The 13,630-nt window shown below is 42.9% G+C and overlaps 1 protein-coding gene across 6 annotated transcripts in view; it reads right to left on the reverse strand.

Annotated features, from left to right (window-relative positions):
• SLC15A5 (solute carrier family 15 member 5) overlaps positions 1-9,162 on the reverse strand; it is a 53,491-nt gene extending 44,329 nt beyond the window's left edge. Inside the window, exons 1-4 of one of the 6 annotated variants that reach the window (XM_070754305.1) lie at positions 9,144-9,162; positions 8,608-8,646; positions 6,332-6,871; positions 5,162-5,384 (exon numbers count right to left, since the gene is read on the reverse strand). In XM_070754305.1, coding sequence (XP_070610406.1) covers positions 5,162-5,384; positions 6,332-6,698 — 590 coding nt within the window. In that variant the 5' untranslated portion in view covers positions 6,699-6,871; positions 8,608-8,646; positions 9,144-9,162. The other 5 variants (XM_070754307.1, XM_070754301.1, XM_070754303.1 and 2 more) reach the window with 5 other exon arrangements.
• Positions 9,163-13,630: the final 4,468 nt, after the last annotated feature.

Genomic DNA, 13,630 nt, shown 5'->3' on the forward strand with positions numbered 1-13,630 from the left:
TTATTATTATTATTACTACTACTACTACTATTATTATTATTACTACTACTACTACTACTATTATTATTATTATTACTACTACTATTACTATTATTATTATTATTATTATTATTATTATTATTTCAATACAACACAGGAAACGAGATCACTATGCTGGATTTCGTATTTCATCACCAGTCGGGCGCTTCCCAAGCACCTAGGACTGCATGATGTAGCGGCGACTTATGTTTGCCGATCCCAGTAAAGCGGCCTTTTGCAATTGACAGATGGAGATTTTGTCAATTCCAATGGTTTTCAAATGTCCGCTGAGATCCTTTGGCACTGCGCCCAGCGTGCCAAGTACCACTGGGACCACTTTCACTGGCTTTTGCCAGAGTCGTTGCAGCTCGATTTTTAGATCTTCGTATTTCACTAATTTCTCTAGCTGCTTCTCCTCAATTCTGCTGTCCCCTGGGATTGCGATGTCGATGATCCATACTTTCTTTTTCTCCACGATCACAATGTCTGGTGTGCTATGCTTCAGAATTCGGTCAGTCTGAAGTCGGAAGTCCCACAGTAGTTTTGTTTGCTCATTTTCTACTACTTTTTCAGGCTTATGATCCCACCAGTTCTTTGCCACTGGTAAATGGTAGTTCCGGCACAAGTTCCAGTGGATCATCTGTGCCACAGCATCATGTCTATGCTTGTAGTCAATCTGTGCAATCTTTTTTGCAGCAGCTGAGTATGTGATCGATTGTTTCATCTGTTTCTTTACAGAGTCTGCACTTTGGATTATTATTATTATTATTATTATTATTATTATTATTATTATTATTATGTCAATACAACACAGCAAACGAGATCACTATGCTGGCTTTCGTATTTCATCACCAGTCAGGTGCTTCCCAAGCACCTAGGACTGCGTGATGTAGTGGCGAATTATGTTTGCCGATCCCAGTAAAGCGGCCTTTTGCAATTGACAGATGGAGATTTTGTCAATTCCGATGGTTTTCAAATGTCCGCTGAGATCCTTTGGCACTGCACTGAGCGTGCCAAGTACCACTGGGACCACTTTCACTGGCTTATGCCAGAGTCGTTGCAGCTCGATTTTTAGATCATCATATTTCACTAATTTCTCTAGCTGCTTCTCCTCAATTCTGCTGTCCCCTGGGATTGCGATGTTGATGATCCATACTTTCTTTTTCTCCACAATCAGGATGTCTGGTGTGTTATGCTTCAGAATTCGGTTATTATTATTATTATTATTATTATTATTATTATTATTATTATTATTATTATTTAGATTTGTATGCCGCCCCTCTCCGTAGACATACATATAAAAACATACAGGGGGTGGACAAACTAATGGAAACAGTTGACTTTTTTGACATCATAATGTTTGAACTCTTCCCCTGAGCCCCGCCAAATGACATTGTTTGGTTGACAGGACCCGGAAAAGGCCAACTCTGTGGGACCTTATAGGCCGCTTGGATTCGTGCAGTAGAAGGCGGTTCCGTATGCAGTAATGGGCAGCCAAAATTTTTACTGCCACACTGTGGGTGTGGCTTATTTTGTGGGTGTGGATTAATGTGCATGTGACTGGGTAGGAGCGGCTTGCCGGCCATGTGACCAGGTGGGAGTGGCTTGAACGATCATCATCGTTCAAGTGAACTGTTAAGTCCTCGACTTACAACCTTACCAGTGTCACTCGCTGGGGTGACAATTTGCTTCACGTTTCCCGCGCTCTCCTTCCTGGGTCACCTCCCCGCCTCAGGCTGTGTAGCTAGGCGAATGGGTGCTGCCAGAAGCATAAATGCTGCCAGCGCCACTTCCACCCACGCCTTCTGCTTGCACCTCAGGCAGGAGGTGGCCGGGCAGGAGAGAGGGAAGCTCGTCCGAGGCCAGGAAGTAGGAAAGAGGAAAAAAGCAAGGAGTGCAGATGTAGCAGCAGCAGCAGCAGAGCTGAGACCGATAACCCAGGAAGTGACAGCCACCGATCAGCTGGAGCTGCGCACGCATCTTCATTTCCGACGGTGGAACTGCGTTCCACCCCATCCTGCCTGCTGCCCAACCCTGTATGTATACCACCTCTGGCATACGTGACATAGGTTCACCACCACAGATATGGGGTTTCCTGCCTGAGCAGTGGGTTGGACTAGAAGACCTCCAAGGTCCCTTCCAACCGTGCTATTCTGTCACTCTTCTAATGTGCATTTTTCCCCCCTGATGCTGAAGTTGCTATTCTGGTACGGCTCTTGGCAGCACATCTGGCTCTCCTCAATTGCTATCTCTCACTGATGGGAAAATTTATCAAGTTGCCTCCGATTTGTGTGCTTAAAAAAGAAAAGCACCCAAGGAAGAAAAAACAAAACAAAACAGTTTTTGATTTACACCCCAACAATATCCTGAGAGGCTACTCTGAAGTGAGAACTTGCCTTTGTTAACAAGACTCCTAATGAAAGGGGATAAAAATAAAGATCTTCATTAGCTCCAGAAGAGAAGAAAAGGTACTTCCCAGTTAGGAAGAATCATCAGGTTTCCTGTCCAATTGAGTAAATATTTCCCTCCCTCTCTCTCGTTTATTTTAGAAAAACCTGGACTGTTTCCAACATATCCAAGCCAGAAAAACAAGGATGGGCATACAGTTATACAAACTCCTATTTCTTTTCCTTGGTCTAGAAGATAATTAACATTCATGAACTCAATAACTGCAAACGTTACTGAAGGGTGCACCTACATATGGCATTTATACATAGAATTAAATAATATATTTTGGATGTTCAGTAATAGTGATGGAAATTGTATCTCTTTGAGGCGAGGAGAGGCCAGGCACCCTAACCCCAACTTAAACCCTTGACGTGAGCGACATCAAGTTGGCCACCTTTAAGCCACTCACATTATTATTATTATTATTATTATTATTATTATTATTATTATTATTTATTAGATTTGTATGCTGCCCCTCCCCGTAGACTCGGGGAGGCTCACAAAAGCAATAAAACAATTCATGACAAATCTAATAGAAACATAGAAACATAGAAGTCTGATGGCAGAAAAAGACCTCATGGTCCATCTAGTCTGCCCTTATACTATTTTCTGTATTTTATCTTAGGATGGATATATGTTTATCTCAGGCATGTTTAAATTCAGTTACTGTGGATTTATCTACCACGTCTGCTGGAAGTTTGTTCCAATGATCTACTCTTTCAGTAAAATAATATTTTCTCATGTTGCTTTTGATCTTTCCCCCAACTAACTTCAGATTGTGTCCCCTTGTTCTTGTGTTCACTTTCCTATTAAAAACACTTCCCTCCTGGACCTTATTTAACCCTTTAATATATTTAAATGTTTCAATCATGTCCCCCCTTTTCCTTCTGTCCTCCAGACTATACAGATTGAGTTCATTAAGTCTTTCCTGATACGTTTTATGCTTAAGACCTTCCATCATTCTTGTAGCCCGTCTTTGGACCCGTTCAATTTTGTCAATATCTTTTTGTAGGTAAGGACCCCAGAACTGAACACAGTATTCCAAATGTGGTCTCACCAGCATTCTATATAGCGGGATCATAATCTCCCTCTTCCTGCTTGTTATACCTCTAGCTATGCAGCCATAATTTAAAAACATTTAAAAAAACCTGTTATTAAGCAGACATACACACAAACATACCATACATAAATTGTATAGGCCCGAGGGAGATATCTCAATTCCCCCATGCCTGATGACAAAGGTGGGTTTTAAGGAGTTTACGAAAGGCAAGGAGGGTGGGGGCAGTTCTAATCTCCAAGGAGAGCTGGTTCCAGAGAGTTGGGGCCGCCACAGAGAAGGCTCTTCCCCTGGGACCTGCCAAACGACATTGTTTAGTCAACGGGACCCAGAGAAGGCCAACTCTGTGGGACCTAACTGGTCGCTGGGATTCGTGCAGCAGAAGGCGGTCCCGGAGATATTCTGGTCCGATGCCATGAAGGGCTTTATAGGTCATAACCAACACTTTGAATTGTGACCGGAAATTGATCAGCAACCAATGCAGACTGCGGAGTGTTGGTGTAACACATGACCTTTAAGCCACTCCCACCTGGTCACATGGCCAGCAAGCCACACCCACAAAATAAGCCATGCTCATAGCGTGGTAGTAAATTTTTTTGCAGCCTTCCACTGCTTGTAATCCTCTAATTCCAGGTAGAGCTGGGGCAATTAGATGGAGCTGAGCGTTTATTGGCCAGATGCCCTTCCTGACACCGTGTGGAATTCACAGCAGATATTTTCTCTTTGCACCCTGATAGAGAAACATCTGCTACTATTTAGGATTGAACTCTCGACCTTCTGAGTGCGAGGTGAGTGTCTTCACCACTAGGCCATCACTGCACTTATTATTGGAGATCTTCAAACAGACCTGTCTAAAGTGTTTTAAAGGAACCTGAACCAAGAGGAGTTTGAACTAGATGACCTTTGCGGGTCTTTCCATATCTAGGATTCTTTGATAAATGGGCTCATCAGTGATCGTTGGACCTTACTGTTTGCCCTCTTTGATAATTAACAACGCAAGTGAAACCTTGGCATCAAATTCCATAGCTTGCAACAAACAAAGCACATTCGGATTTATCCAAAATACGAAAATAGACTTACAAACAATCCTGGGCCTAGAAAGCTTAGAACAACGGTGCCTAAAACATGATTTGAGTATTGTCCACAAGATCATATGCTGCAACGTCCTATCGGTCAATGACTACTTCAGCTTCAACCGCAACAACACAAGAACACGCAACAGATTCAAACTTAATACGAACCGCTCCAAACTTGACTGTAAAAAGTATGATTTCAACAATCGAGTTATCGAAGCATGGAACTCATTACTGGACTCAATTGTGTCAACCCCTAACCCCCCAACATTTCTCCCTTAGACTCTCCACGATTGACCTCTCCAGGTTCCTAAGAGGCCAGTAAGTGCCTTTCGTCCCCTGTCCAATTGTCTTTCCTTTCTTTGACCTATCTTATATATTCTCTTCCTTTCATAAATCCTCTCCTCTAAGTCCACTTTCACCCTTCTTTATATTATCACATGTCTATTTTTCTTCCTATGTATTTGTGTATTGGACAAATGAATAAATAAATAAAATGAAATGAAATAAAAAATGCTACCCCTCCCACAGATGACCACTTATATTACCAGCACATGACACTGACCAGTTGAAGAAGGACAGAAGCTCCTTTGGTTTATGTTCATCGGGGTTATAAACACTTAAAGGGCTGACAAAGGCTCTTATTCCTCCAGAGCCAAGGCAGGTGGCCAACAATGCGATGAAGAAGAGGGCTTCCTGCTTCTTTTTAGCCAAAGTGTGGAGGACGTAGTGCTTATCTATGAAAAAATCCTCAAAAGGGAAGGCCACCACAGGTAACAGGGCTGTACCTGCAGAAAGAAAGATGAACATCTGAAAGCATAAAATAGACATGTCATTTTTGGGAAGTTTTGAAGGAACACATTTTTTTTTGAAGCCTTATAAATTTTGGAAGCAGATCGTGGTGACTCTTATAAAAGAACTAAGGCGGCCCTTGACTTACAAACATTTGTTTATACACCATTCAAGGTTACGACACTTTAAAAAGTTATTTACAACTGGTCCTCACACTTACAATTGTTAGACTCCCTAAGCGATCATATGATTAAAATTTGAGCATTTGGTAACTGGCATGCATTTACAAATTTATAATTTACATCCCCAGGTCATGTGATTGGTATTGGTAATCTCCCCAGTCAATTTTTGATGAGGAACATCAATGGGGGAAGCCAGATTTGCTTAACAAATGTTCCAGTCTATCAAGTCTTCTGCCGCACAAATCCCAGTGACCAGTTAGGTCCCACAGAGTTGGCCTTCTCCGGGTACTGTCGACTAAACAATGTCATCTGGCGGGACCCAGGGGAAGAACCTTCTCTGTGGCGGCCCCGACTCTCTGGAACCAACTCCCCCCAGATATCAGAGTTGCCCCCACCCTCCTTGCCTTTTGCAAGCTCCTTAAAACCCACCTCTGTCGTCAGGCATGGGGGAATTGAAATTTTCCCTTCCCCCCTAGGCCACCACCCTCCCTGTGGTTTTCCCAATCGCATGCCTTATTTGCTTTTACATTGATTCCTATGGGGAAAATGGCTTCTTCTTACAAACTTTTCTACTTAAGAACCTGGTCACGGAACGAATTAAGTTCGTAAGTAGAGGTACCACTGTATTTCAAAACCTGCCTCACATCGATTTCTCAAATGCCCAATTTGCTACAGATTTCATAAACCCATCATTTGCCCACCGTCTACATTTGGAAATAACTGCCAGCTACCATAAGGTGCCCCAAGAAAGTGGTACCTACCAATAAAATGCAGCAAGGCGCACAGGTACACCAGTCTGATGCGTCCCACTGGGTGCTCAGCCAGCCAGCCCACCAGAACTGGGGCCACCGTACACGCACCAGCAAAGCAAACGTTGAGCATGGCGGCTTGGTAATTGTGATAGCCAAGCTTGAGGGTGCAGAAAAGAATCATGTTGCAGACGATCCCGTAGAAAGTGAATTTTTCACACAGTTCCACCAGCAGTAAGCAAACCATCGCCTGGAATTCTTTCTCAAACTTTGAACTAGCCGGGCCGAGGGGATTGGCTGCTCTTCTTTCTATCTTGGAAAGGTGATTGTGGTTCAGAAGTCGTTCGTCCTGTCCAAGTCTTAAGTCTAAGAGAGGCATGATTTGCTGTGGTTGCTGTGAGCAATGGAACGTGTGCGTCAGTGTGTGTGTATATGTGTGTGTTTGTGTGTGCGAGCTTCAGTTTACCCTCTTCTATAATTAACACCTATGTGAGAGATTTGTGTTAGATTCCATCCTGGGCCACAATTTTCAGCGCAAATCCTATTTTCATTCTGTTTAAAAAAAAAAAAGCAGATTCAAAACATTGGTATTAATTTTATAGGATGGCACAACGTTTGTAGAAATAAAAAAAACACACCCCACACACAAAACTTAATTAGCTTGTTAGATGACAAGCATGATCTGTGCCCTCTTTTTCCACCTACCTCCAGACCGCAAATGCAGATTAAAATTATGTGAATCCAATACAATGTGCAGCAAACTTTATCTGTCTGTTACAGATAAAATTCCTCGGCAAAATTCAAGTATTAGGACTGAAAAAAAAAATAACATGAGGCTAATATTCCAATGCTTTAATTAAGCAACCACAACTGAAACTGGAAGTAAACAGATAAAGATGTGATGGATACACATTACAGGATGAACAACAGCTTATCATTATTACATTTGCTATTTTCTTAGTTAAATTCAGATAAGAAAGTTAATTAGAAAAAAAAAATTCCGCTAGATTTAAAGTGTGGTAAGTAGGATCTCCATCAACAAGCCTTCTTCCAAATAATTGCAAAGTGCTAATGAAAAGTTTGGGATATCTCCAAACCAAAATATTTACATATTTCTCTCTTGCAACTTTGTTCTAATCTCAACCTCGTTTGCAAGGTTTCCAGAAAAAAAATTCTTATAGCTAAAATCTATGGTGTCCGTCTGCAATTTAAACAGAGAGATTATTATCACAGGTATCTCTAACCTCTGGGAAATGGTCTGGGTCCCACCAAGAACCAGGTAGCACAAGTGAACAAAGCCCCATCTGCAAATGTGCATGAATTTTGAGTGTTGAAGTCCACACATCTTAGAGTAGCCAAGATTAAGAAAAACTGCAGAGCTGTTACCTGTTTGTAACCTTTCAAATCGTTCACTTTGTCTATTTATTACAAGGCAGCAAGCAAACGTCTCTTAAGGTGAAACAAGAGAACAAGTTCAAAGTTCCTAGTGGCTGAATTCACATTTTTAAAACTGCTGCTTAGGGAGTCATGGATTTTAAAATAAACCATAATTGGCTGAGTTCACACAAAGCCATACATTAGTCCCCTGCATAGGCCAAGGGGTTTGTGCAACAGGTTCAATCATAACACAGCCAGCCAGCAATGCAAAGCCTTCTGCTGCACGAATCCCAGTGACCAGTTAGGTCCCACAGAGTGGGCCTTCTCTGGGTCCCGTCAACTAAACAATGTCGTTTGGGGGGCCCAGGGGAAGAGCCTTCTCTGTGGCGGCCCCGGCCCTCTGAAACCAACTCCCCCTGGAGATTAGAAGTGCCCCCACCCTCCTCGCCTTTCATAAGCTCCTTAAAGCCCACCTCTGCCGTCAGACATGGGGGAACTGAGATATTCTTTCCCCCTAGGCCTTTACAATTTATGCATGGTATGTTTATTTGTATGTATTTTTAGTTCTACAATAAGGGTTTTTTAGTTGTTTTAGTATTGGATTTGCATGCTGTTTTTTATTACTGTTGTTAGCCGCCCCGAGTCTATGCAGAGGGGCGGCATACAAATCCAATAAATAAATAAATAAATAAATAATAAATAAATAGGCAGCATACACATGCAGGTAAAAAGACAAACCATGATTTACAAATCAAAATGGCTGGCTAAATTCAAGAGTTATTCTAAAATAAAAAAAATAAAGAACCCACCTCAGTATAGCATATTTTTAACTTCTCTCATCTTCAACTTCTACTCACAAACCTGGTAAATTTATTTCATGCTAAAACAGATTGAATCATCTTCAAACTCACCTCTTAATCTGCCTTCCCTCTTAAGAATGAGAATTCTCCCTGTGAGAAAAACACAGGTCTCCTGATTTTTTCAAATCTTTGATTTGTGTCTTCAGCTGGAATTAATTTGAACTATAACATTAAACCCCAACGCTGGACATTTAAACTCTTGCATTTTATGCAGTCAAGAAATATTTGTAAACTCCTGGTGATGGTTTTTCATAAAAGTTAACACTTTTTGAATAATAAACACAATCTGCTCATTTATTTATCTGATTGTGGCTAAAACATAAGGCGGGGTTGTTTGGTTTTTGTTTAGAGCACTCTCTAAATCCCACCAATTTGACTGATTTCTGTGCTTGATTGATAGCCCAGTTTATTAATCACACAAATGTGCCTGGGTAACTTCTACCCTTAATATTGCAAGCAGTCTACTCTAACTCAGTCTCCTCTTCACAGGGTAGACAATAATTGTCATTACTGCCAGCCAGAAAATCTACTCTGGAATGGTAGAAATGACAATCCAATTCAATTTAGGGTGACTATGGTTGACTTACCTGTCTTCTCTACTCTGTAGCCAGCTGCTGCTGAGTATGTTCTGAGGCCCAACCCTGAAGCCACTTAGCTCCATGGGAGAAATCTTAGGCACACTTACTTGTAAGTAGATCCCGTTGTTCACAACACGACATTCTTCTAGATAAATATGCAAAGGTCAGAACACAGTCATCAAAGATGGAGAGTCGCTTAGTTCCCCCAAGAATTTACATTTTACACATTTAGCCTATTTAGGTCAACAGAAGGAAATGTTCTACAGACGACACTACTAGAAAGTGTTGTGAAAGACTATAGTAGACAGTTGGAATATTAGAAAGCAAAACCAACCAACAAAAGGGATTTTTTCAGATTTAGAGCATGTATATTTTTAAATAATTTGGAACAGGATATATTTGCATGATTTATTGTGTTTCCAGGAACAAGAGTTTCAGGTGTTAGGTAATATTCTTGGAAGAACAGTGTAAACTAAAAGGGGGAAAAGTGTGGAAATAAGTGTGGAAGATGCACGCACTATAAACTTCCTTTCTGATTACTGGAGGACACAATAGGGTTGCTTCGGGTTGTCTTGTGAGTTTAGCCATTAAACTAGAAGACCACCAAAGTTCCTTCCAATTCTATTATTCTATTTTCTGTGACTTAGCATATGGGTGAAACTCGAAAAGTTAGATTATCGTGCAAACATTTATTCCTTTCAGTAATGTTGGGGTCTGGATGGGTGTCAACAGACTCAAACTCAACCCGGATAAGACGGAGTGGCTGTGGGTTTTGCCTCCCAAGGACAATCCCATCTGTCCGTCCATCACCCTGGGGGGGAATTATTGACCCCCTCGGAGAGGGTCCACAACTTGGGCGTCCTCTTCGATCCACAGCTCACATTAGAGAACCATCTTTCAGCTGTGGCGAGGGGGGCATTCGCCCAGGTTCGCCTGGTGCACCAGTTGCGGCCCTATCTGGACCGGGACTCATTGCTCACAGTCACTCATGCCCTCATCACCTCGAGGTTCGACTACTGTAATGGTCTCTACATGGGGCTACCTTTGAAAAGTGTTCGGAAACTTCAGATCGTGCAGAATGCAGCTGCGAGAGCAGTCATGGGCTTACCTAGGTATGCCCATGTTTCACCAACACTCCGCAGTCTGCATTGGCTGCCGATCAATTTCCGGTCACAATTCAAAGTGTTGGTTATGACCTTTAAAGCCCTTCATGGCACTGGACCAGAATATCTCCGAAACCGCCTTCTGCCACACGAATCCCAGCCACCAATTAGGTCCCATAGAGTGGGCCTTCTCCGGGTCCCGTCAACTAAACAATGTCGGTTGGCAGGCCCCAGGGGAAGAGCCTTCTCTGTGGTGGCCCCAACTCTCTGGAACCAACTCCACCCAGAGATTAGAACTGCCCCTACTCTCCCTGCCTTTCATAAACTCCTTAAAACCCACCTTTGTCGTCAGGCATGGGGGAACTGAATCACCTCCCCCGGGCATGTACAATTTATGCATGGTATGTTTGTGTGTATGTTTGTTTAGTTAATGGGTTTTTAAAAATATTTTAAATTATATTTAGATTTGTCATGAATTGTTGTATCTTGCTGTGAGCCGCCCCGAGTCTGCAGAGAGGGGCGGCATACAAATCTAAATAATAAAATAAATAAATAAATAAATAAATAAATAAATAAATGTAACTTAAAAGGAGAAACTTAACATATGAGACTCATAACAAGCAAGGTAAGATATTTCAAGCCGTGATTTGTCATAATTGTGATGATTATAGGGTATAGCTCATGGAAAACTCCAAATCCCTCATCTCAGAAAATCAGAATATTATATACGATCAATAAAAAAAGCATTGTACATAGAACAATATCGGACATTCCTCGAGAAGCCTCCCGGAGGCTTCTCCCCATCTTTTCTGGCCCTGTTTCCTCCCAGGAGATTCCTAGAGAGGCCCCACGGAGGCTTCTCCCCACCTTTTCTGGCCCTGTTTTCTCCCAGGAGATTTCTGGAGAGGCCCTGTGGAGGTTTCTCCCCACCCTTTCCGGTTACAGTTTCAGGGGCTTGGGTTTGTAAGTGGAAAATGGTTCTTGAGAAGAGGCAAAAAAATCTTGAACACTCGGTTCTTACCTAGAAATGTTCGTAAGTAGAGGCGTTTGTAGGTAGAGGTACCGCTGTACTCCCATGGTAAACATGCTCTGCTAAGAAGTTCCAGATTTGATCCATGGCATCTTTAGCTGAAGCTGAGAAAGACCCAATCTAAAACTTTAGGAAGATGCTTCCTGACAATGAAGATAACTTCATTAACTTACCGGTAATTGTTGAGTTAGCAATCTCTAGCATGAAAGGATGGCAGTAAGCCTTACCAGTGGCACCTAGGAATTGTTAGCTCAGTGAGAAGATTACATGGATAAACTCCTGGATTGCAGTTGTGTAGATAACATCGGGATGAGGAATCTGAGCCTTCCACGTTACCAAAACCTGAGTCTCCAAAACTGTAACCAGAAAAGGCAGGGAGAAGCCTCTGTGCGGCCTCTCTAGGAATCCCCTGGGAGGAAACAGACCCGGAAAATGTGGGGAGAAGCCTCTCTGGGAATCTCCTGGGAGGAAACAGGGCCAGAAAAGATGGGGAGAAGCCTCCTTGGGGCCTCTCTGGGAATCTCCTGGGAGGAAACAGGGCCGGAAAAGGCGGAGAGACGCATCTCTGGGGCCTCTCTGGGAATCTCCTGGCAGGAAACAGGGACGGAAAAGATGGGGAGAAGCCTCCGTGGGGCCTCTCTGGGAATCTCCTGGGAGGAAACAGGGCCGGAAAAGGCGGGGAGAAGCTTCTCTGGGGCCTCTCTTGGAATCTCCTGGCAGGAAACAGGGCTAGAAAAGATGGGGAGAAGCCTCTGTGGGGCCTCTCTAGGAATCTCCTGGGAGGAAACAGGGCCGGAAAAGGCAGGGAGAAACCTCTGTGGGGCCTCTCTAGGAATCTCCTGGGAGGAAACAGGGCCTCCACCCTCCCTGTGGTTTCCCCAATCGCACACATTATTTGCTTTTACATTGATTTCTATGGGAAAAATTGCTTCATCTTACAAACTTTTCTACTTAAGAACCTGATCACGGAACAAATTAATTTCGTAAATAGAGGTACCACTGTACTTGCAAGAGGCCTTTATGTGGTAGTAGTATAAAGAACATCAATTCTTGCAAAAGAATATCTAGGGAGCCAGCTTCTAGTCCCACTGTTCATCTGCAGAACTCGTTGATTGATTTTCATCCAGACTCAAAGTATCTTTCAACTGAATCTATTTTACAGGATGGTTGTGAAGCTTAACATAAGGTTAGGAAAGTCACGGGCACCTTGGTGGAAAAGCAAAGGAAGAGTTTAGTGAATATTAAATATACTGAACTCTCATGGGCCATCTATAAGTATCCTTGCACATTTTATATTCCTGGCACTAAGAATATGATAGACTGAAGAGTTTGTCTGCTAGAGTAGGGACAACCCCTCTGTTTCTCCCTATTTCACCTCCCAGATATGCTGATCAGAGTTTTGTCTGAAAATATAGCCGTTCTTCCTGGGCTAAGGGCTATGTGCTAAAAGTTGTTTGCAGAATTATTTCCACTATCTTGACCAGGTGAAATGACCTCTGTACAGAGATACCAAATTGCATCTCAGTGTACGTTCTTTGCTGTTTTCTCAAAAGAGATATGCCTCTGGTCCAAAGACACTGGATTTCAGAAGAGGTTCTCCAGCTGTCATTGAGGTATGCTAGGACTGCAAACTCGAATGAATCTGAATTCAGTTACAATTAATGTTATTGGATTGAGTTTGTTTTTACAAGTAGCTATTGCTATGTGGATGAGTGATAGCCCACTTATATGTATATTTATTTATTTATTGGATTTGTACTCCGTCCCTCTCCGAGGACTCGGGGTGGCTCACAACATATCAAAACAATATACAGTGATACCTTTTCTTACAAACTTAATTGGTTCCGGGACGAGGTTCGTAAGGTGAAAAGTTAGCAAGACAAAACAATGCTTCCCATAGGAATCAATGGAAAACTGATTAATGCATGCAAGCCCAAAACTCACCCCTTTTGCTGGCCGAAGCGCCCGTTTTTGCACTGCTGGGATTCCCCTGAGGCTCCCCTCCATGAGAAACCCCACCTCCGGATTTCCGGATTTTTGTGATGCTGCGATTTCGCTGAGGCTCCCCTCGCTGGGAAACCCCCACCTCCGGACTTCCGTTGCCAGCGAAGCACCTGTTTTTGCGCTGCTGGGATTCCCCCGAGGCTTCCCTCCCTCTGGACTTCCGTGTTTTTGCGATGCTGCAGGGGAATCCCAGCAGCACAAAAACGGGCGCTTCGCTGGCAACAGAAGTCTGGAGGTGGGGCATCCCAGGGGCGTCGACTTCGGTTCGTAAGGTGAAAATAGTTCAGAAGAAGAAAAAAATCTTAAACCCCGGGTTCGTATCTCGAAAAGTTTGTATGATGAGGGGTTCGTAAGACAAG

Source organism: Erythrolamprus reginae, chromosome 6 (genome assembly GCF_031021105.1).
Source record: "Erythrolamprus reginae isolate rEryReg1 chromosome 6, rEryReg1.hap1, whole genome shotgun sequence".
Lineage (NCBI taxonomy): Eukaryota > Metazoa > Chordata > Lepidosauria > Squamata > Dipsadidae > Erythrolamprus > Erythrolamprus reginae.